This window comes from Alnus glutinosa, chromosome 14 (genome assembly GCF_958979055.1).
Source record: "Alnus glutinosa chromosome 14, dhAlnGlut1.1, whole genome shotgun sequence".
Classification (NCBI taxonomy): Eukaryota; Viridiplantae; Streptophyta; class Magnoliopsida; order Fagales; family Betulaceae; genus Alnus; species Alnus glutinosa.
Genome location: NC_084899.1, coordinates 19,966,903 through 19,992,649, shown reverse-complemented (window position 1 = coordinate 19,992,649; position 25,747 = coordinate 19,966,903). Strand labels below are relative to the sequence as shown.

The following is a 25,747-nucleotide window of genomic DNA, read 5'->3' as shown; positions in this document are numbered from 1 at the left end:
GCACGCTTCTGTTGGAAATCGGCCGGAAAAATGGGGGCACGCCTCTGCTGGAAATCAGCCGGAAAAGAAAAGTTGGAGATCGCCGGAAAATGGAGGAGATTGGCCGGAAAATGGGGGCACGCAAATCGGAGATCCGCGGTGCTCAGAGGTCTGCTGGGTCAGAGAGAGGAGCTCGGTCGTGGACGTCGGTAGTGGGCACGCCTCTGCAGCTGACCGGCAGTGGGCGCTGGTCGTGGGTGCCGGTCGTGGGCACGCCTCTGCTGGAAAAGCTAGGTGGCACGCTTGGAAAATGGGGGCACCCGGAAAAGCAGAGATCGCCGGAAAATGGGGAAGGAGAAAGGGGAGAAAATTTGGGGGGAAATTTTGAGCTTAGTGAGTATCCCGAGCTGTCGTTTCCCAAATTATCAAATTTCATTAAATTTGTCAGTGCCACGCTGAAAAGAGACGGACGTGAGACGGACAAAAGCTCACGAATAGCATTTCTCCCAAACAAATCCTCCCTAGCAAGTCCCACATATTATTTCATTATTTATTTATTTTTCTGAGCAAAGTCGCAATTAGTTCAACAAGTTGTACCGTCCCCTACTTCACTCACTTGCACCCACTTCGAACGCTCCGCTCTCGTTTCCTTCTTTCTTTCTCTCTGTTTTGGTCCGTGTCTCTGTTGAGGGAAGAAATGTCAGCCACCTCCAATTCCCTCCTCTCTCACACTCGTTCTCAGTCTCTGATCAAATCCAGAAGGCTCTCTCAGTCCCCAATCTCTCTTTCTCTCTCTGTACCTCGTTCTCTCTCTCTTCAATCCAACCACCGGTCCAGTTCCATCGCATTCTGTTCTCTAGATGGACTCAACAACACCAACCAAGGCATACCCATTGAAAAACGTATGTTTTCTCTTGCGTTTCTGTTTTCATTTCTCTGCTTTCACATAACAAATCTTTGTTTTGAAAAAAAAAAAATCATCTTTTTAATCGTTTTTTTGCAGAATACCCAGCATTTCCTGCGGTCATGGATATTAATCAGATACGTGAAATTCTGCCCCACAGGTGGGTCTTTCTCAAATAGTTGTTTGTGTGTGCGTGTGTGTTTTATGTTTCGTTTGATGTATTCGCGTTTTCTTTGTTTTAGGATGTTGTTTTTGGTTGGTGTTGTAGGTTTCCGTTTCTGTTAGTGGATAGAGTGATTGAGTACAATCCTGGGGTTTCAGCTGTTGCTATCAAGAATGTGACTATAAATGATAACTTCTTTCCTGGGCACTTCCCTGAGAGGCCTATTATGCCTGGTGTTCTCATGGTTGAGGTATTGATCATTTTCAAATCTTCTTTGCTTTGTACTTATCTAATTTACTTTCATCACTTGACTGTGGTATGCTTCTGGGTATTAAAGGATGTTATAGATTCTATTAGTTAATCCTTTGCCTGTATCTCTTTCATAAATAAGTACCTGCCCGTTGGGATTGTTTCAACTGTCTGATTTTGTGTTCTCATGTTAATTTTGAACGTTGGGCTGTATTGGGGTTACTCTTTTAAGAATTTGTATTTTTCAAATAAGCATCACCTTCAATATGTAAGAGGATTTTGTGTGTAGGAATTAGAATTGCTTGGTTAAGTTGGAGAAGTGCGTTTGAGATCTTTGCTTATTGTTAACTACAGATTTTCTTATTGGGGAAACTTGATCAGTTTTGTATTAAGACGGAGAAGTGTGGTAGCTTTGCTACCATATCAACCAAAATGTTGGGTCCTGTAAAATCAGCTTAACCAACTTTGGGACGTTGAGAGGGATGAGTGGCAATACCTTAAAAGATAGAAAAGGGATGAATGAATGCAAATCAAGCTAGAGTTATCATCAAGTGGGCAAGAAAAGACAATTTTGTCTAATGGATTTTTGAGTTATTGAAGACCAGCAATTGCTCCAAGTCATCTTTGAAGGTTTACAAATGCAATTGTTGGTGAAGAACCATAATATTTATGCTTCAATAGAGATGGAAGCTAGACTAGCAGGGTGGAAGAAGGTGTATCTATCTAAAGGGGGGAGGTTAACCTTGATCAATAGCACTCTCTCAAGCTTACCTACGTACTTTCTTTCTCTTTTCCCTATTCCTGTGGGAGTGGCTAATCGATTGGAGAAACTTCAGAGAGATTTCCTTTGGGGTGGTGTTGGAGATGAATTTAAATTTCATTTGGTTAATTGGCGTACGATTTGTTCCCCTAAAGCTTCGGGGGGGCTAGGAGTGAGAAATTTGGTTATGTTCAACAAAGCATTGATGGGTAAATGGTTATGGAGATATGCTATGGAGAGAGATGCTTTTTGGAGAAAGGTGGTGGATGTCAAATATGGTAGTTTGAGGGGTGGTTGGTGTTCTAAGGAGGCTGGGGGTTCTTATGGGTATGGCGTGTGGAAAAGTATTAGGAGGGGTTGGGATGCTTTTGCTGCGCATGTGAGATATGAGATCGGGAATAGTTCGAAAGTTCTGTTTTGGCATGATGTATGGTGTGGGGAAATTCCTTTGAAGATCCTCTTTCCAGAGCTGTTCCTTATTGCTAGAAGAAAGGATGCTTGGGTGGAGGATATTATGCAGAGACAAAATGGCACCATCTTATGGAATATTATGTTTTCTCGTTCAGTTCATGATTGGGAGGTCGAAGCGGTTAGTAGGTTTTTTGGGATGTTGTACACCCTCAAAGTTAGCAGCGAGGGAGAGGATAAGTTGTGTTGGGTGCCAGCGCGTAAGAAATCTTTTGAGGTAAAGTCCTACTATAAGCTGTTGTCTAGTCCTATTCAGTCTTCATTTCCATGGAAAAGTATTTGGAAAGTTAATGTTCCCTCGAGAGTGGCTTTCTTTGTTTGGACGGCTACTTTAGGGAAATCTTTAACTTTGGATAACCTTCGAAAGAGAAACATTATCGTGGTGGATTGGTGCTCTATGTGTAAGACTGATGGAGAATCCATTGATCATTTGTTTCTGCATTGTATGGTGGCTACAGAATTGTGGAGGGCGCTTCTGCAATTGTTTGGGGTGGAGTGGGTAATGCCGGGGTCGGTGAAAGACATGTTGGGGAGTTGGAGGGGCCAGAAGGGTAATCGGACTTCGATACAGATTTGGGGCATGGCTCCATTGTGTTTGATGTGGTGCGTTTGGAGGGAACGGAATGCTCGCTGTTTTGAAGATTGTGAGACTGGTTTGTCAAATCTGAAGAGAAAGATGCTTCAAATGTTGTTTATGTGGAGAGATAGAATTAAGTTAATGCATGAATGTTCCTATGTTGATTTCTTAGATAGATGTTCTCTATGTTCTTTATATTAGGGGTTCCTTGTATACATCCTGTGTACTTTGGGTTGTGCCCCTTTGCGCCTTTTCAATATATTTTACTTATCAAAAAAATATTTATGCTTCAATAGAATTTTTTTCCTAGACTAAATTGTAAAGGAAATAGGAAAGACGAATCATTTAACTGAACTCAAGCGGTTGGATATAAGGTTATGCGAAGTTGAGATTTGTTGATTTCTCTTTCTTTCCCTGTAAGCGAAGTGCAAAGGTTTCCATTTTTTGTCCAAGCCAAAGGTTAACTAGTGTACTGATTTGGAATTCCACAACACCTTTCTCCTTCTTGCTTTAGATTTTGTGCTAGGAAGACAACCGCTCTGTGTTCTAAAGCATGTCCTTTAACATATTTAAATTAATGCATTAGCTATGATCTAAGGAATGTTGATTATACTGAAACTATAGGAAGACTAATACTATTCTTAAAGTGGGATAGGCGGAAGCATATCGTGTGGGTGGAGTGCCACATTAGGCTTGGAATATAACATGCTAGTTTACAGTTCAAAGTGTTGGGGAGATGACACTTTTGAAATCTCCAAGTAAGCCCTCAATATAACAATTTGGAATAATACTTAATCCAAAAGCTTAAACTTATAAGTTTGGGCCCAACGGTGTTATATTAACCATTTACTTCTTTCCCTTTCGTAGGAGTGTTAATTCTCATGGAGATAAACACATGGGAAGACTCCAAAGAGGGCTTTAATATAATATGCTGGAAAGTTGATTCACCTAAAAGCTTAAGTTTGTGGGTTTGAGTCCAATAATGTATATTAATCACTCACTTTTGTGATTACTATCATCTGTGGGACTTTACTTAGCATGAGTTCTTAGCATGCATACTCTATCTCTAAGTTTTTTCAGAAACATGAATTCTTAGGATGCTAATCTACTTGGTTCATGTGTTTGAACCTTATAGACAGTTAAAAAATTTAATTTTTGGTTCTGTTAGAAAGTATTGGCCACTTAAAACGACGAAATATAATGAAGTAAAAAGCATAGTGGTAGTTCGTGTTCATGCATACCTGCATCCAACTGTACATTATTGGTTGAATTAAAACTTATGGTAAAAAAGGAAACTTAAAAATGCCTTGCAGTAGAAAAGTTTCTTGACTTCCTTGATGTTGGCTGCAAGACCTTGGCCTTGTTGTGATGCACCTATGAAAGATTGATTTGCTGTTCTTCTGTGTGCTACTTGGCAATTTCGTCAATTTTAAGATTTATTTTATGGGGTCCACGTGCCATGACCAATTGAAGTAACCTATGGTTCGGAAAGTTTGTCTTGTTAGGAGTCTTATTAAGTTTTCTTAGACCTTTGGTTTAGTAGTCAAACTAACGTGTGACTCATGCAATGTACCAGGTTTTTTTGTCACACTAATGTTTAAAATTTTATTTTCTTGTTTGTTTTTAAAATGTGATTGTTCATACCAATAATTAACAAGTTTATTTATTCATTTTTTTTTTTGTTGTTGTTGCAAAATCATCTTTTTCATTACTAAGAAAATTTAATAATATTGAAATTATTTTAAACAAATAATGAGGATATTGCTATTTCTCTAGCTTTATGACATACAATCAGATAATTTTCATGTGTGCAAATAATTAGAATTCCTCTTATATTTAATATTGTAATTTCAACCCTTCCTGATTCAAATCAGCAACACTATAATTATTCATTTCAAATGACAATTAATCCCATCGTCATAGACTCATTATTGCTGAACATAGCCCTTTCTCATATTTATAGCTAGATAATAACCCCAGTAACAATGGCACCATTTCATCACCAAATGCTACCTTCTACCCAATTTTGTGCCTTGAAAACTATTATGTACTTATTACTTAATTTACCTTGTTGTCATATATTCTACTAGACTATCACTATTAACAATAATTTTTTTGATGAATCATAATTTTTATTATGAGAAGCAAAGCTCGCGTACACAAAAAGTATACAAGAGAAGCCACCAACCTAATGGGGTCGAAAATCTAAAAAGTTAACAAGATCTACAAGATTAGAGGAAGAAAAATTAGGAACAAACGTTATAGCCTAATCTAAAAGAGATCTCAAGAAGAAGGATTTTAATTGTAGCACATTAGACTCGCAATCCTCAAAAAGATGCTGATTTCTTTCTCTCCAAATGCTCCACATTAGTAAAGTAAGGATAAGTTTCCATATGGCCTTTTTGGATTGACTTTGACTTTGTGTCTTCCAACAGTGAAGTAGCTCTAGGATATTGCTAGGCATGACCCACAAAACTCCAAATAAGATGAGAACCAAGTGCCAGATCTTGCTAGTAAACTTACAATGGATGTGGACATGGTTGACGGTCTCCTTGCTCTTGTGTAAAGACAACACCAATTGACAAGGTTAAGATCCCGCCATCTATGTCTAAATTGACCGATTCCTAGTCTTTCTAGATTGGGAAGAACATTTCCCCGACTTGATTCAGCACCGTCTTCCTCGGCCCTTATTAGACCATTTTCCTATTTTGCTCGACAGTGGAGGTATGGCTAGAGAATCTAACTACTTTAAATTTGAGAACATGTGGCTAAAAGCATAAGGCTTTGGTGGCTTGGTGAAATATTGTTGGAATTCGTACAAGTGTCTTAGTACTCCTTGTTTTGTCTTTGCTTATAAAATTAAACAGCTGAAGCTCGATTTAAAAAGCTGGAACAAGGAGGTATTTGGAAATGTGAAGGAGAAAAGAAAGTGTTTGATGGAGGAGATCCAGTCCCTCAATTTTCTAGAAGAGGAAAGGCCTCTAGTAGAAGAGGAGAAAGTTAAAAGGGCTTTGTTGAAAGTAGTTCTCATGCAAGAAGTTTGCTGGGGGCAAAAATCAAGGGGTGACTTGGTTGAAAGAAGGGGATCATAACACAAGCTCTTTCCACTGCCTTACCAACTCTCACAGGAGCAATAACTTCATTTCCAATCTTAGCATTGAGGGCTCGGATACTTCCAATCAAGAGGTGATCAATGATTCTATCATTCAGTATTACAAGAGTCTATTTACAGAAATAGTCCAGTGGCAGCCCAAATTAGATGGATTGGAGTTTCCATTGTTAGATGATGGACAAGTGGACTAATTGGAAAGACCATTTCAAGAGGAGGAAGTCCGTCAGGCGTTGCTTAGTAAGGATGGCAATAAAGCACCGGGGTCAGATGGCTTCACTATTGCCTTCTTCCAATCATGTTGGGAATTAGTGAAGGATGATCTTATGTGTGTTTTCAATAATTTTCATGATCGTGGGTTCTTTGAAAAGAGCGTTAATGCTACTTTCTTCGCCTTTATTCCTAAAAAGATTGGGCAGTTGGAAAGAAGTAAGGAATATCAGCTTGGTGGGTAGTGTCTATAAGATTTTGGCGAAGGTTCTTGTCTTTAGAATGAATCAGGTGCTGGGTTCGCTCATGTCTAATAATCAGAATGCTTTTATTGGGGGGCGACAAATTCTAGATTCAGTCCTTATTGCTAATGATGTATAGACAATAGATTGAAATCTGGTATTCCCGGTGTGTTGTGCAAACTAGACTTGGAAAAAGCCAATGACTATGTTAATTGGGAGTCCCTCTCCTATCTTCTAGGGCGCCTGGGTTTTGGTTCAAAATGGAGAAAATGGATTTTCGCTTGTATCTCCACAGCCCGTTTCTCCTTCTCTACTACCCATTTCTCCATCTTGATTAATGGCAATCTGCATGGTTTCTTTGCAAGCTCTAGGGCCTCCGTCAAGGGGACCCGCTTTCACCTCTTTCTTTTGTGATTGTCATGGAGGCTCTTAGTAGGATGTTGTTTAGAGCTATGAGAGGGGGCTATTTATCTAGATTTCGAGTTGACCTCCATAACGCAACTCCTTTGGAAATCTCTCATCTTCTTTTTACAGACAACACTCTCATAATATGTGATGCGGACCGAGACCAAATTCTTAATCTGGGGCACATTCTACTGTGTTTTGAGGCTATTTCGGGTCTGAAGTTCAATCTTTGGATATCAAAATTAGTTGCGGTGGGTCACGTACTGCATCAAGAAGAGTTGGTTGACATTTTGAATTGTAGTATTTCTTCTATGCCGTTGAAATATTTGGGTCTTCCCTTGTGCGCCTCTTTCAAGTCCAAAGCTATTGGGATGTGATAGTTGAGAAAATGGATAAAATATTGACTAGTTGGAAGAAGATCTATTTGTGTCAAGGTGGTTGTCTAACTCTTATCAAGAGCACGTTGTCCAGTTTACCAATGTACTTTTTGCCCCTTTTCCACTTACCAGCCGGTTATGTTGTTTGGTTACTAAGAGAGTGGTACAATATAGGAGCTTGAATCCTAAATATAAATAACTTGAACACCAAATATAGAAGACGATAGATTCATCATTTGGTAAAATAATTATAAAAAAGGTAAATTTGATACTTCGAGGAAAAGCTGAAGGAAAAAGGAAAAAGAAGTGCTTTGAAGACATGTCTCTCTCGCGCGACAAATGTAAGAACTATATATATATATATATATATATATAAGGAATGTGTCCTAACATATGGTGAAAGCTTAATCCTCAAATAAGAAGGAAAAAGAAAAAAAAAAAATTGTTTGATACTGCAAGGGGAAAAACAAAAAAGAAAAGAAAAATTGCTATTAAGACGTATTTTTTTACATACAAGGATCAGGTGGAACGTCAATGACAAACACATTTGGTCTGGCCCACTGCAACACTTTAAAAGGCTCGACACTATGAGCTTGCAATTTTCAAACGGGATCCAAATGGAAACCATCTGAATCTAATTTGAACCATGACATCATTCCCTATGTTGAATTCATTGAAATGCTTACAAAAGTCGACTTCAATTTTATATTGGGCATGAATTGCTTGAATTAGTTTACTAGTCTCATTATGCAAATCATGACCATGTCGTGCAAATGCACTGGTTGACTTAGAAACTCTAGCATGCAGGGACATCGGGAAAATGTCTAAAGGTCACATAGGCTTTATAACAATGCACAAGTTCATATGGACTCACGCCTATAGACATAGTGGCACATATGGTAGGATGGGGAAACCAAATAACTGGACAACCTTAGAGGTGTCTGAAAGTCCAAAACCTATCTCTTTCGGTGGCTCCTCTTGTGAGACCACAAAAACCCCTTTAGGTTGTTCATGTGCACATCTTACCACGCCCACTCTGGGTATAGTCAAGGCCATTCTCTGGCTGACCTATTTGAAATGAGGTAGCTCAAAATGCAATCTAGATGGTTAGGTTGCCCAAGCAATCTATTAGGGTTTATGCCCTAAAGTCCAATTACTTTGTGTGACATTTTAGGTTTTATTAAACAAAGTTGTTTATTTACTAATTTATTTAATGAACATTGGGCATATAACGATTTACATGTATGATTTTAATGATTATTATTTATCATATGCATGCAAGGTCCATAAGCTACATTGAATATGACTTAGGTGTGAGTAATGAGATTATTACGCAGAAGATCTAAGTCATAAACCTTGTAACTTAAAATTATTGTTCGTAGTCGGTAATGGAATTGGACATTCTATTTGATAAGAATGTAACATATCAACCATGATGATCTCTCTTGATCACGTGAAGTGGGAAATTTGGGTTGATGTGTTGGTGTGGATATAATATACTGAACGGACCACGTGAGTTGTCATTCTTTTATAACATTGTCAAAAGAATGATATGAAACTCACGACTACTTATAACATTGACTCTCAATCCTAAGAAGGTCGTGAACTCAATTGTTAAGTGGATGTTACTTTGATACATTTAGGAGTGAGACCTTTTGCATTTAAAATCATCAATGTGTTGGATAATCACATGTAGCATTATGGGAACACCACTCTTCAAGAAGGAATCCAAATCCTTTGATTTAATCAAGGAGATAAGAAATATCTCATCAAGATCCCACCTGGGTGTTTTGGTAAGAGTTATTGAAACTCTATGTACAAGGTGAAATGAGATTTCATAAGTACGAGAATAATCAATGTAATTGAATTGGGTACTAAGGGATAAGAAATAGTTAATTAAAGTGATAGTCATTTAATGACTTTAATTCAACTACAAAACATTTTATGGTGGGGTCAAATGTATAAGTAAAGTCAATGGGATTAATTGAAATAATCAAAATATAATATTATAGTGCAATTAGAATTGTTTAGTGGAATTAATTGTAATTAATAGTAACCTAGGACAAGTCATGAGATGACAAGTGTTCTAGGCCTATTGAAACTAGTTTTTATTTTCTCTAAGTCCCTCTCCAAGCTAATTGCATTGACCAATTTACACAAGCTTCTAGAATACCCCCTTGGCCGTGTTTTACCAAAGGGGTGGGGACTAGGATTTATAAAGTGGGGCTAGGGTTAATCCCACTTCTACAAGTAAACTTATGCTTATAAATAAGGAGTTTGTGTAGGCATAAGATACACACAGTGTTCTCAAGAGTTGAGAGACACAATTTGAAAGCCTGCACTCTAGGTCTCAAATCAGTCATTGGAGAGAAGATTTAGAGGTTTTATAAAACCCAAGCCACACGTCCATATTGAAGAAAGGAGGAGAAAATAAATTTCAGCCTTTGAATTAAGAAGTGGCCGAAACACATGTACGTGCTTCTCCTTGTTTAATTTTTGTTTCATGCATATGATCTAGCCATGTTATCTTGAAGTGTTCCTGGGGTTATTCCGCTGTGCATATGATGTACATAATCCCAACATAATCATCATCTAAGTCCTTGAACTCATCAGGAGGCTCATTGATCAGTGTTTCAACGCCCTCTGCTGCACTCACATGCTCGTTCCCATCAATGACTAGGGCCTGTTGGTACAGTTAGAGGCGACATGACCAAAACCTAAACACTTGAAGCACTGAACCCTAGAATGCATCTTGTGGGTTTCACTAGCTACTCCTTTATCTTTGTCATCCCTAACAAGTGGAGCACCATTGGGATTGGGTTTCGAAGGTGGAGGTCCTATCAAGGAATTTCTCTCCAAACGTAGAGACTTGGTGGTTGTGTTCCGGGTATCAGTATGCCGCATAAATTTGGTTTTGGTGACCAACTCATAATCCTGGACTAAGTTACACGTTTGGTCAAGAGTGGTAATACCTTGGAGAACAAGTTCCTTCCTGAGATAATCATTAAGGCCTCTCCTAAACCTAGTCAGGGTTATAGCTTCATCCTTGACTACACCACACCTCATTTTATACTCATCAAATTGTGCTACATAGTCAGTGACAAGTCTATTTCCTTGCCTCTGATTGTTCCAGTGGTCCAAAAAGTTACCTCAATATGACCGAGGTAGATATTTCTCTTTAAGTTTAAGCTTCATTTCAACCAAGTCAGTGATAGGAGGCTCATTCCTCCTAATGAGGAGTTCCTTGACACTCCCAAAAAAGTTGACACTACCACTAGGTTTCATCTTAGCAAATCGGATCCCCCCGTTTTCTGATAAATTGTATCACTCAAAGAAGTGGTCCATGTCACGCAACCACTTGGTGAAAACCACTTATCAAAAAAATACAAAAAAAACCACTTGGTGAAAACCTATGGATTGAGACGACCATCAAAAGTAGGGGCCTCCACTTTTATGTGTCTCAGGACTCTCTCATCAGGGTCAAGATACACGCTTGCGATGGCCTCCATTGTGGGAGGTCTCAACCAGACCATTTGGCTGCTTCTTTTAATCTTTCACTAGGATCGTAGTTGATTCCTGGTGATCTTGACCAGACCATTTGGCTTTGTCCTACACACTGTTGTATATGCTGACTTCTTGTTCCATTTTTCCATCTTTTGCCACTCATCATTCCTTGGACATTTATTTGTTATGCTTGCTTCATGCCGACTATTAAACCAACCAAATACGAAAGCTTAGCTTCCAAACACTAGTAATCCAATCGAAAAAGAAAAAGGAACAAAGACATCATGAGACGTGATGATTTGCTTGTTCTAGTATGGTCATTTTTCAAGGCCTGATATGTAAAGATAAATGCACTAGAAAAAGAACATCAAGACAACAGAATGCACTCTTTTCTCATGTCACGATCTAAGAAAACGTTAGCCTTATTGTTACTCCGAAAGATTGGTCATAATTATAATTAGAGATCATTGGAATTACTTATAATATTTAGTTTTACTTAGTAAATAGTCAATGTGAGACTTAACACATGTCCATACAACACTTTTGTCATCTACTCAATGTGGAACTTAATATGCCTTCACAATCTGGGTGGAACACATCGTGAGAATAGGATTCACTTCTTTGTATGCCTCCATCTATTGGAGTTTCACCTTAACCATGACACAAACACTTTAGCTTAGTACTAATGAAAATGCAGTTGCTGGGTACAGGCAATGGCCCAAGTTGGAGGTCTGGTTATGCTGCAGCCTGAAGTGGGAGGCTCCCGTGAAAATTTTTTCTTTGCAGGAATTGACAAAGTGAGGTTTCGGAAGCCGGTGATCGCAGGAGACACTTTGGTTATGAGAATGACACTTGTTAAGCTGCAAAAGCGGTTTGGCATAGCAAAGATGGAAGGGAGAGCATATGTTGGAGGTGAGGTGGTATGTGAGGGCGAGTTCTTGATGGCTACTGGGAGTGGCTGATGTGCCCATTTCGTAATGCTTCTGTTTATCTTTTACCTCACTACATGCCTTTTCTTTGTTTCCTTTTACCTTTTTTGTTGCTCCTCTTCTGATTTGAAACTCCATGGCTTCCAAAATTTGGAAGCTATTGGATTTGATTATCGTTACATATGGACTTCATTTAGATATGTACATTTCTTTTGGTGCTGAAGCTATATGATTGAATTAACCAATTAGAAATACTCTGTATTGAAGGTGACCCCACATTGAAATTTTGCTTGACTGGTTAATAGTAGCCATTTGATGTTGGATTGATTTTGCTTAACAATAATGCTGTACTTCACACCCATTTCACATCAGTTGACATGACGTGTTTTAAGTGATTTTATTTTTAGTGGCTAATTCTTCACACTCATTTTACACCAGTTAACATGACGGGTTTTAAGTGGTTTTATTTTTAGTGGTTAACATGAAAAACTACTTAAAATATGTCATGCCGGCACTATTAGTGTTGAGCAGCCAACAACTCTGAAGTCAATAAACTCCTGACATTTCCTTGTTAGGACATATGGCTAAGGTTTATTATTATTTTTATTGTTATTACTACTATTATTATTTTCCATTACTCAGCACCAATTAATGGTGCTAGTATGGTTGGTATGGTTGGTTCCTCCTCAGCAATTATTATTTTTCCATTAAAATGCAGAAAGTTTGAGGTACGGTGGACTTCCCCTCTCAGCAGATTCAAAATGTAGATGAAATATTAACATCTCAGAGAAATAAATTGAGGAATTCGAATATTGTCCATAGCTATATGGAAATATAGATATAACAAAATGGTAACTTCCATTTAATTAATTAGGGAAAAGATTCCGTTGGTGAAGATAGGAGTTGACTCAGCCCCTCCATTGCCGTGAAAAAAGAAAAAAAAAAACCCTAAGGTTGAGTCATTTAGCATATATTTGGGAGCAAAGAGAGGAATATATGTTTGTTCACCAATAATATTGGAGGACTTCTTAAATTACTTGGGTAATAATTTTTGGGTGATAATTCATGTTCGAGTTGTGTTAAACGAGTCAAATTTTTCAACTATAACTAGCTAATTTTGTATTGGGATTATGTCGGGTTTGCAGGTCGTTTAAAAAAATAATTGCCTTAAATGTCGCGTGTTAGGTTCGTATCGTGTCGAGACATAGATATAAGACTCTTTAGCCCTACTTCACTAATTTCTTATGAAATTCGTGTAAAAAATTATTCGTCCTAAATAGTACACCTAATACTTGAATTTAAGGGAAGTTGCCGGTGGATTACACAAGGGATGATAACACCTTTTTCTTTCTTTCTTTTTCATCGAGTCGTTTTTAATATGAATACTGAATAGGAAATTGAGACTTGTTATGTAAGAAATGAAGAATATATTAACAAAAGAAGAATAGATACCCAAGTGTGAAGAAGACCATGGGAGTAAGTAAAGCAAAAAAGGGTATAGAAAGAAATATAATTGGTGCGGGGGTCCATGTTTTGCCTCCCAATTATGTGCGTGATGAGTGGCATCTGCCTTTAGTTTGCCCCATAATCTGTAGTGGGACTCGATGGCATGAGGGACTTGTGTCCTTTATGCACCCATCATGGCCCATGGCCCATGGCCCCGCCCCCCCCCCCCCCCCCCCCCTCTAGCTCTTCTTTTAAGGTGGTAGGAAACATCAATTATTACTACTCAATAAATTCATACATTTTTTTCCTCTACAACCACACACGTGTGTTAACCTTTTGTGCGCGTGTTGGTATTTTCAGCAACTCTACTCTACTCTACAAATATAGCTTTACTCACTACCATGACCTCACCCTTTCACTCCCACATACTTTTCCAACTCTACAAAAAGTAGCATGACATTTGTGGATTTATACGTGGCCTTCCAAGATAAATAATAATAATAATAATAATAATAAAATACTTATATTTTTACCATGCCTTTCACATAAGCATAACTAGGGGTACCTTGATTGAGATAACCACTAATTATGCATTCTTTAATTACCCGTTAAAAGAGAGGAGAGGTAAGTAGTGAAGCTTAATTGTCTTAAGTACCTACGGGAGAGTATAACTTTGAAGCTTAAGTCGGTAAGTGTTTAAGAGATAAAAATTGTAAAGTGCTTACGGTCAGAGTTTTCAACAAAAGCCAAAAGTTTCCTGATCATGATTTGTTTTTTATAGTAGTCCTCACATAACGGTTTTCATGCCATGATTTCTCTTCAACCCTAACTTTGATTTAAGTACCATTTTGTCGCTAAGTTAAGAGTATATCTACATCATGGCTTGAATGACAGTTATTATCTTTGTAACACAATGATGGTATGAGAGTTGATTCCCTACTATACAGGTAGGATAGCCCCGAATTAATGAGCTAATCTTGAACCTTAACGTGCATCCCGTGTGGGCCTGTCAACCCACTTCCCAATAAATTTCATTAGTTTAAAAGAGATTTATGAATCTATATCTAATAACCATTCATCGCTTAGATTAATTACTTGTAGCACAACATTGTTATAAAAATAGAGATTTTATCAATTTTTTTCGACGGTATGCTACGCATGTCAAATGTATATGATACAAATTCATGGGTTATATACATATTTTGATAGATTTCATGTCATTTTATACGAAAATTTTGTAAAATTGTTTAGTCAGAAAAGTATTTCTTTAAAGATAAAGAATACTTAGGAACAAGTGTGGGGCTGATTTAAGGGCTTAATGTAATTGTTAATATGTTTAACAATGAGTAATGACAATGATAGGACAAAGTTTATTATTAAAGAAGAATAAAACCAGAGCAACAATTCAAAGGATGGAGACAATACCCCAGAGGTTTTGACACCTGTAAATATGATGTTGGTGGGCCCATCACATGGCGACCTACATGCCCTGATTAGTTGGGTTTATTATATCAAAACTAATATTTCAAATTTTCAATCTTCAATATTTTATTTTATTTTTCAAAGGGTCTATTTTTGAATTATGAGAAGAAACTACGGAATGTGGGGGCCACAGGGACCCATTAATTGACACAAAGTGCACATAATTGATGCTGAAATCTATAAACAAATAAAAAAAAAATGCTGAAAATTAGTTGTTAGGGGTTGTTTATCGGTAGTCCGAATGAAAATTTGAAGTCGGTTCTCGGTTATTTGTTAAAATTGGTAACCAAATCCAACAAACAAATAGCCGGTTAACTAGCAGTTTTTTAGTTACTTCGAGTGGTAGCTGGTTATCCAGACTGGGTATCAAATCCTTTCTATTTTACTAAAATTATTAAAAGTTTGCTACTGGAACCACCACTATCTTCGTGCGTTGCTTTGTAGTTATTCTCTCTTCTTCTCCTTCCTTTCCCTCCCATTTCTCTTGTGTCGACAACTACCAAAACCACGCAGGGCTTTAATATTTATCATAGGATGAATCGGACGGTCAAGATTCATTTGAAGGTCCTAGTAGGGCTTTGATATGCACTTACAAAAAAAAAAAAAAATGGAGCATGTATGAGATGAGTCCATTAGATCACTTTGTTTACATATGAAGGTCCTAGGATAAGTTTAAAATATTTTCATTATATGTTGATGGTATATTGTTAGTTGGTAATTAAATGTCCATATATGATGAATGAAACTAATTAAGACTTTCTTAGGATCCAAATTTGAAACGAAGAACATGGGTGAAACTACTTATGTTCTTAGCATAAAAATTTATTGAGATAGCGATTCAAGATAATTATGTTTGGATCTAGAAAAATATTTGGATGTGGTGCTCAAGAGGTTTAATATGCAAAATTGCAAAGCTTTGAGCACACGTCTACAAATGGTGGAGTTTGAGTAAGGCTCTATGCCTAAGTAATGAGAAGAAATTAGAAGAATGAAAATTGTTTCCTATGCCTAGACTATGGGCCGCCTCATGTATGCTATGACAAGTACTAGACTTGATATTTGTCATGCGTTGGATTGGTGATTAGATTTCAATCCAATCCAAGTAAAGAACATTGGCAGGCAATAAAACGGATACTGAGCTATAAATTGTGTTTCGGGCTAAGTGATGTTGATCTGATTGGTTATAGTGATGAACATTTTGTAGGTGATGTAGATGATAGAAAGTCTATAAGTAGATATATATTTCTATTTGATGAAATGACTATTTCTTGCCTAGTAAGAAAGAGAGTTGTGTTGCAAACTTTAAAATGGAAGATGAGTATATTGTGTGTAGCATAGTAGCTAGTAATGTGGTATGAATTAAATGGTTTGTCGAAAATTCGAAAGACACTTGGTCCACACAATTATACAGTTAGCAATAAGATTAGGATTTTGATGATTATTCTGGTGGTTTTAACAGAAAATATACATAATTCAAATGCACATATATGTGGCCACCCACTACTAATCTAAGATAGGTTTTAATTTGAGAAAAAAGTATTTTTCATTTTTTAATAGTTGGTACTCAATATATCTATGGTGAAATTGAATAAATGATATAAATAAATTATGTTGCTATGAGTTTATTATCAGTATTAATTTGTTAATTATGTATCTATTTTTTGTAATTAACTCTATGTATTTTAATTATTGGAAGAGTTGCAACTATTTGAAAAGGGTACCATTGCATCTATAAAAGAATGTAGTATCTTACAATTTTGATTCTCTCAAAAACACTTCTCAAGGCTTTTCTCATGGAGTAATGCTACACATCATCCCCTTGTCCTCCTTTTGTCATCTTAAAATTGATGTGGCTCTTAAAATCACCATTGGATCAAAATCTAAGAGTGATATATCAAAAATTTAATGGTAATTTTAAGAGCCACATCAATTTTGGGGGGACAAAAGGAGGACAAGGGGATGATGTGTAGCATTACTCTTTCCCATGATCACAATTCCTAACGGGAATTATCACCAATCCTACACATTTGCGTTGTTTTTTTATTTTTCTTTTTTTTTTGAAAAAACAAATTTTATTCAAATTAATAAAACCATAGTAACAGCTAGGGTCTACAATATGGATAACAGTCTCATGTGCTAAACCATTGGCTGCCGAATTAGCCTCCGGCTTAATGTGCGCTATACATGCCATTCGAAAATGCCTCATGCCAGATTTTATGCCCTTCACTATATGTCCATATATGCTCATGTTGGGCACATCTAACACACAATCTCTAACAATTTGTAAGGCGTCTCACTCTTAGCAAATGTCATAGAAGCCCATATTTTAGCAAAATATCACTGCTTGTATAGCCGCCCATGCCTCAACCATAGTAGGGCCAACCACTAAAATATGTATGGTACTACAAGCAGCCAAAACATGACCTTCCCCATCTCGAACAATAATGCCCAATGCCCACAGCAACTTGTCCCTTCTTTACATTTACAGCCGTATCCAAATTTGCTTTGAGAGTTCCAAGATCAGGTGCCCGCCAACCTCAAACAACTAGGTTTCTTGTAAGACTGCATGTCCTACCTCTTTATCATTTGCTCAGTAAAAATCCTCCACAATCGCCTTTGCTTCCTTGAAGACTTGATTAGAATGGGTGAAAGGGCCTCCATACACAACAGAGTTTCGACCCAGTCATATCTTCCTAGCTATAACAGCCCCAAGCTCTACATCATCCCGATCACACTTTGCCACAGAGTCATCTACTGAAGACAGAAAACTGAGGCTATCACTGGAAAACTTTTGCAACCGAACCGAACCGTACCACTTCCTCAAACATCTTGAGCAGAAGGGCAAGCCTAGAGAGCATGGAGCACTGTTCCTTCGTCCCTTTCACAAACGATTTTATTATCAAAGCCATTGGTAGTAAGAGGCATAACTTATTCCTAGCTAGTTCAATTCTTTTTTTCACAAAAGCTAATAAAAAACAAAAAGATTTGAGACTAATTTTATTTTATTTTTTTGATTTTATCTTCTCAAAACAAAATTACTAACAAACAACTCAAACACAAAACACTCATAAAAACACAAAAATAATTTTTACCATTATATTTGCTATAAGACTTTTCAATCTCAAAATTAAAAATACCCTCGAAAACACATTATCAAACAATGTTGTGTGTATATATATATATCAAATTTACTATTGAATTTGTGAGATCTAATATGAGTCTCATAAATTAAATGATGAATTTAAAATTTAAATATATAAGAGATGTATTTATATCATCTCTCATGTTTAAATTCTCCCAAAAAAAAAAAAAAAAAATAGTCATTTTTTGAGGGGTAAGGTTATCTTTTTCTCCCGTACAAGTGCCCTGAGAGTTTGGAACACCATATCACAAATAAGTGCCAGACATCTCCTGCCAAAAAAAAAAAAAAAAATTAAGAAAGTTGGCAGACATCTACTAAAGTGAAAAGGCAATTGTTGGGGCTCATCTCATGGCTGTCCAACCATTGTCCACTCAAACACAGTGGCGAGATCGAGAGGGTGTGCGTTTTTGTCCAGGTTCACGGTTCACCCCTCAAACCTTCTAGTCTTTCTACTGCTGATGCAGGCATACGCTTTTGTTAGCCTCTCATCACCATTCACCACCACTAGTCTACGAGGTAAAAAAGTACAACCAATTAATTAATTAATTTATTGGGGTGAAATAACAGTTCCAATACGACGTCATTCTTACTTACTCTTACTATGATTATTATAATTAATATTTTATTTTATCAGAACAAAAATAATAATCCTAATTACGTCATGGGCCAAGTGTGCACTCCACTCCACCTTTCATTTTGCCACAGTTTCTAAATTATAAGTTTATTTATTTAATTAATTTGTTTATCTTTTAATTTTTGTGGTAGACCGTATCAGTCGACCAGTTCATCATTGGACCCCTTGCTGAATGTTCACATGATTTAGACTATTTCGACTGCGAAAACCACCGCCTAATTAAATTGGCTTAAAATAAAAAAAAAAATTAATTAAAAACTTTGGTTTAATGCATGGTATGAACAAATCAAGAAATTACATTAAAATAATCACGGCATATGAATTAATAATCGAATGGATATGCGGTAAAGTTGACTCCTTTTGAACATTTACCATATTATGGGCGTTATGCACGTACGGTTCTTATGGTAAAAAAAAAATGTGGGGCCAACTCCTGGTGCACAATTATGTGCATTCGACCCCTCAAAGAGTTATCCAAAAAGGACCTCTCAATCCAAATTCGATGAAATTAACATTCCAATTGCCGTACATAATTCACCAATCAAATTTTGATTCATCTCGATCTCAATTTATTTATTTATTTTTTTTTTACCATTTTTTCATTTAGTTCTGATTTGATATGATTAACATTTAATTATCTTTTCATGGAGGTAAATTGTTTAGTCATTAAAAATATATGTGTAACTATTAAATATGTAATGAAAAGGAAAAAACAAAATTGAGCCAAATAAAAAAAAATTAAAAAAAGAAAAAGAAAAAGAAAAAGAAAAAGAAGAAGACAAGAAGAGCATTAAAAGAGTAGAAGAAGCGTGATGTGGACTTCTTGTACTTGGTGCCTGCAAGCAACGGTCCAGATCCGCTCTCAGCCTCCTCGCATTCCGTTTATCTTCACGCCCACCTTCCATTCTCACTGCCTCAGTCCTCTCACTCTCTCTCTCTCTCTGGCTCTCTCTCTTCTCTCTCTCTCTCTCTCTCTCATCTCTGCGATTTGTCCATAGTAGAGAAGAAGATGTTGCTTGGGAAGCGTCCACGCCCTCCAATCAAGAGAACAACGAGCATGACTGGGATAACCGTGGATCCTAGCGTCTTGGAACCTCAGGAACCGTCCGATCACCAAGACCCCATCAAAGATCATGCAATAGCTGCGGGCCCAGACATGAATTTCGTTCCCAATGGAGGATATGACCAACGTTTGTCGCCCATGGTGTCACCGAGATCGACCCAGAGGAGGAACTCCGGTGATCATTTCACGGAGGACACAGCCCACTTTCTTCACACCTGCGGCCTCTGCAAACGACGCCTCCCACCTGGCCGAGACATCTACATGTATAGGTATATATATATATATATATATATATATATTTGCTTTTCTGTTTTGAAAATTTTATGAGAAAAACTTTGGTGTTATGGTTGAGATCTTGTTCAAGAGTTCCCTTAAAGTGATCCTTGCCGTTGTTCAAGATTGTCTTCTGATTGGTATACATGCCAATTAATTACAGCATCTATATATAGTACCATATAGACAAGAATCTTAACTTGGGAAAATTCTATCTTTTATATATATATATATATATATTGAATCTCAAGCTTTTATTATTCCTAGCTAGCTATGTTACTTCCCTGTCTCTCTCTCTCTCTCTCTCTCTCTCTCTCTGTGTGAGTTTGATTTCTTAATTCTATGGCAGGATTATACTAATAGGGTTCGTGTTGGTTGCATTACTTTAATGGTGGATTTTGTTTTTTGTGAATAATATTCACAGGGGGGATACAGCGTTTTGTAGTTTAGAGTGCCGGGAGCAACAGATGAAGCAGGATGAGAGAAAAGAGAAGTGCACGGTGGCGTCAAAGAAAGAAGGCCGCCACGAGTCGCCTTCGACGGCAGCCAGCAAGGCGTCAAGTAAGAGTGAGACGGTGGTCGCCGCTTAAAGAAGAAGGGTTGGAGAGACAGTGATCGAGCTAGCAGAAAGATACCTAGAGGGAGATATATATATATATATATATTTATATATAGCGAGAAACAGTGCAATCCATCTCCTCCGATCCATTTTCCCCCGTAACTATCTACGTTAATACACGTTAATAATGCAACGGTTACTAATGTATAAAAATTGTACAAAAGGCTTCACTGCTGTATTAATGTATGGTGGCTAATGCAAATGGGCGGAGCTCAGATCAGTACTCTGCTAGCTCCTTTCAAATGGTTCTGATGATCAAATGCATACACAATCTTTCTTCCTCCCCGTTTCAACCCCATCAACAGATCGAGTTCTTGAATTCCAATCTTAATTAACAAAAGTCTTAAATAATTCACATAATTAAAAAGATACGTACGTGGACTTTTCTTGTTCTGAATCATAGCGCGCACCTGCAACTTTTTTCTTTTTCGACTTGAAAATGCCATTTACGACTCTGAAATAGCAACAGTCCCTCCTCCACTTGAAAGAAGCAATAATGCATGATTTACAATCGTACGACGTCGTTGATCGATGCAATCCGAATATAATTTTGAACCGGTCGCTGCGGAAATCTTGTACCTCCTAGCTCATTCCTTATTGTAAGTATTTTAATGACGGTCCATGCCCTTTAAAATTGAGGACAAAAAATATGCTACCATATAGGCCAAGACACACAGATCGAGCAGACTTGGTCCCAACTTTTGGCACTTTTTCTTTCTCTCCCTCTCCAACCTCACAAACTTATTAATACTTTAAAAATCTATTGACAGCTTCTTATGTCTAAAAAAAAATAAAAAAATAAAAAAAAAATCAATCTTGACAGTAATTCCTGAAAAGCGGAAAAGATTATAAAAAATGCTGCCAATGAATTTGGAAGGCTGAAAAAAAAATAATAAAATAAAAATGCTGTCAGCGACGGAAAAATTGTTAGTTAATAAGAAAGAGGCCGGGAAATATATATGTGGCAGTGTGAGCTTGGCACGGACGTTGGAATTAAAAGCGAAAGGGATTCATTGATTTGGCCGGAGTTTATTTTGTTGATTGATGGGACCCTTGGCATGCACAATGCACATAAAGTTGCCATGCTTTTTTTGTCACTTTTTAGGTCTAGCTCAGATCTACCTCTATTGGGAATTTCGGATTTAATTATTACTAGAAAATAAACTGATCGAAATGGGAGTATATTTAATTTGATCGATACAAATTGCATAGATAATATATTCAAGGATATTCATGGACCCAATCTTGATTAATTTTTGATCCCATAGTAATAAGTAAAAAATGGAGTCGGTTCATATATATACTCTTGATAATTGATATAGTACAAATTAAAGTCCAACCAGATTCAGTGCACCATGACCCCCCTCCCCCCCCTATATTAAATGCCTATTTCCGTGTTCATGATTGTAGTTGCTTCCATAAGATATATATATATTCAAAAATATAAACTTGTACTATGAATCAAATAACCAAATAATCATGAATACTGTTGGACATAGATATATAGGATTATTTTTGGACCCATTCACCATGAAACAAATTAAAGAAAAGAGAAGAATGTTAATTATTGTATTACATCGTTACATGGTCTATTTATAATTAAGGAAAATATGGTAGGTGAAGTAGGTTTAAAAAAAAAAAAAAAGTAATTGGATCTTCGGTTTGTTAAAAGTTTTGTTTTCTCTTCTCACAACAACGATATTAACAAACAATCCAAACACAAAATACTCTTAAAAATATAAAAATAGTTTTTACATTTATTTATTTAAGAAATCATATAATTTTTAAAATTTTGGGGCAATTCTCCCTAGCTACTAGTGGACCTACTATAGGGGTTGGGGAGTACTATTTGGCAACCCCAATTATTTTTTTTATTTTAAAAAGAATTCTTATAAAAATAATATTATTTTATATAGGGAAAAATATTGAATTGAATTCTTAGACTTTCATACGATTTCAAATAGGTTCTTCTGTGAACCTATCATCCAATTAATTAACATTATACCACATTGGATCAATCAATTAATATCATGATGTGTCAAATGAGACGTACATTATATTAATTAATTGATCTAATGTTGCATATCATTAATTAATTAGATTATAAATGGACAAATGAAGTTATTTGAAATAAGAGAAAAACTTAAAAAGAATCTAACTATCGAAACTAAAACTTAAAGACTAAATGGAAAATGCATAAAAACCTAAGGCCCGATTTTGATTTTTTTTTTCTTTTCTATATTATGGCCTCGTCAATGATAACATTTACACCTCCCTAAATGGATAGATTATTTAACTTTCTACTATCCTACTCTTTATATCTATGTATTAATTTATTAGTGTAGGTTTGGACCTCCTACCAAAAAAAAATTGTAATTCTTCCCTTCCCTTCCTCCCCAAGCCTAACAAGTTTTGGGCCTATAAGACTTACTTTTTAAGTTTAAAAACCTAAATCCAAACAAACCCTTACCAAGAAAATAAAAGCCGTCCACAACGACCTTGCTATTTATAAAGCATTCGGATTAGACATCTAACTCTTGTATATTTAAAATTAATTATATAAAATATTTTAGGCTAAAATGGCACCGAATAAACCTTATGATATGCACAACTTAATAGCATAATCTAGAGATGAGATCACTTAATTTACTTTTTCCCCATATTTTATAAATACTTAAAAGTGACGTATTTTGAGATCAATCTCAAGCACTACTTCATCGATAAAGATCGTTGATTTCCCTTTTCTAACTTTGCTGTTTGATTTACATATATACAAAAGAACTTTCCAAAAGTTCTTTTCATTATATATACTTGGAATAAAATAGCAATCGTGTTTAGTGGAATGATCGGTGGTGGCCACTCTGCTTTGATGAAAGAGATAAAAACATGGACAGTGCTTAATCAAACAAGCAGGAGAACATTATAAAATAAATAAATAAATCATTTCTATTTATATATTATAAGCCCAGTGGACTCAGTCAATTAATAAACTAGGAGATCATTTCTTTCGGCTGCGTTATATAATTGAACCCAAATCTTGAACATCAAAACTGAAAAGATTTGCAGTGTATTTTCTAATGGAGTCAATGGCCCTCCACTTAGTTGGCAGGGCACGCAATCAAACTTCTTCTTCTTCCGCTCTCTTCGATAAGATTGATATATAATTTTTTACACGACTCGCGAATCCGACACAAAATTAATAAGTCGGATTATAATTGATCCACATAGTCTTATGCCCTTGTCGAACACACGAACACGAACCGACAACCCTACTCATCTATTAATAAACATGCCAGATGTTACTAAAAGCTTAATTGGCCAATGGGAGTGGGAGGTTAGTGTTTGTTGGGGTTTTGGGGTTCACCAAATCCACATGCTTCCTGCCGAGTAAAGCAAGGGGGATCATCTTTTCAATTTATAACATGCTTTCTCTCAATTATCTTTCTACTTTATGCTTTCTAGTTTGTACCCATTGGTGTGGATTTATCTTAAACTGATTTGAGCAAGTGGAAGCTGAAATAGAATATAATTCAAAGAAATGTAGTCCTTTTTTATGCATAATTTAATACATACATTTTTTTTTTTTTTTTTTTTTTTTTTTTTTGTGTCCTGTTTGTTAAGGAAGAACAAAAGCAACCTGCTTGATTAAGTGATTGATTTGGAATGTTTATGGTGCGTTTGGTTCGTAACATTGTTCAATATTCGAACCGGGTTTTTATTCAAAAATCCATACCCGGATCCAAGTTGAATAAAACCCATGGGTCACTTGAATAAAGTTTGAATAGTTTGAATAAACCCATCATATATTTTTTATTATTATTCTTTACCATACCAATCATTATACACAATTTTTTATACAATCCAATCATTTCCAATCATTTTATACTATTATAAAACACTTTTTTAAAACCCATCATATATTTTTTATTATTATTTTTTACCATACCAATTATTATACACAACTTTTCATACAATCCAATCATTTCCAATTACTTTATACTATTATAAAACACTTTTTTCCAATCTTTCAAATTCAACACCCAAACACATATTCAAAAGAATCTAAAATTATATTCAACATCCAAACACATTTTCATTACCTTAAAATTCGTGATCAGATTCAGAATATTATTCATATTCGAAATATTCGATACCCAAACGCACCATTAATTATGAGTCATTATTCTTGGTATCTGATTCGCAATCTATAGATTTTAAGTCAACCCATAATAATGGATGCAGACTTTTAAGCAAAATTACATTAATTCCTCTGTTTTTTTTTTCATTTTTTTTTTCTTTCTCTTAATATTTTGTCTTTGTTAAATCACAACTTATTACAAAAGCATAAACGGATAGTAAAAGCTCAATTTAATCATTCAATTAATTTTTAGGTGCTATCCAGGTGTTCGATTGACAATAGCTTAGACCCAGTTTCATTATAAATGGGAAGAGTCAAGTCCAGAACTCACGTCAACTAAATTGGGTAATGACTACTAGGGCGCTAAAAACTTGCAAATAAATCAAATAAGCATCAAATCCAACAAAAACACAAGAAGGCCCCACGTGGGGAGATTAATAATGTTAATATGTTATCTAGGTTCAACAGAGTCGCCAAAATGAATTTAAATGCCGAGACGAAATTTTAGCAAATCTTTAATTGGTTTTTTTAAAAATCATATTTTCATTATATACGTTTTAAAATCTCTATTTTTTTAAATTATACGTTTTGAAACCACTAAACAAAAACAAGGCATAAACTCCCAATAAAATTCACCAATGCACATAAGTCATCATCCTCTTAATTTGATAGAAGATGTCCTGAATTACAAACCTTAATTATTAATGATCGAATTGCAACCCTTGATCTTTTTTTCCTTTCGTTAGGCTTGGAGCCGTTGATTGTGGGGATAGTAAAACACACCAGGGGTTGTTTGGCAAAGACAGGTACATAACAGAGTAATGGAATTGTTCATTTTAAAATTAATAAGAAATGATGATGTGATATAAAGTAAAATGAATTTGTATAGAAAAGTGAATTTTTTTTGTATTTTAGTGAATTTGTTATTTGAATTGTAATAAAAAAAATTATTGATGTGATATAAAAAGTGAAAAAAGTGAGAATGTTTTAATGTGAATTGTTGTTGAAAAAAATGAAAAAGTGAGAAAAAGTGTAGTGAATAGTGCCAAGCACTATCCTGTACTGTAACGAGGC

General features: G+C 36.0%; 2 protein-coding genes across 2 annotated transcripts; both read left to right on the top strand.

Annotated features, from left to right (window-relative positions):
• The first annotated feature begins 564 nt into the window (after positions 1–564).
• Positions 565–12,201, top strand: LOC133857320 (uncharacterized). The gene is made up of 4 exons (XM_062292539.1): positions 565–881; positions 983–1,043; positions 1,152–1,296; positions 11,658–12,201. The coding sequence occupies exons 1-4, from the start codon at positions 677–679 to the stop codon at positions 11,907–11,909; spliced, it is 663 nt and encodes a 220-aa protein (XP_062148523.1). The 5' UTR covers positions 565–676; the 3' UTR covers positions 11,910–12,201.
• A 7,274-nt stretch (positions 12,202–19,475) lies between these two features.
• Positions 19,476–20,778, top strand: LOC133858084 (FCS-Like Zinc finger 5-like). Its single transcript, XM_062293523.1, has 2 exons — positions 19,476–19,912; positions 20,341–20,778. Exons 1-2 carry the CDS (start codon positions 19,590–19,592, stop codon positions 20,504–20,506), a joined length of 489 nt encoding a protein of 162 aa, XP_062149507.1. The 5' UTR covers positions 19,476–19,589; the 3' UTR covers positions 20,507–20,778.
• The last annotated feature ends 4,969 nt before the right edge of the window (positions 20,779–25,747 follow it).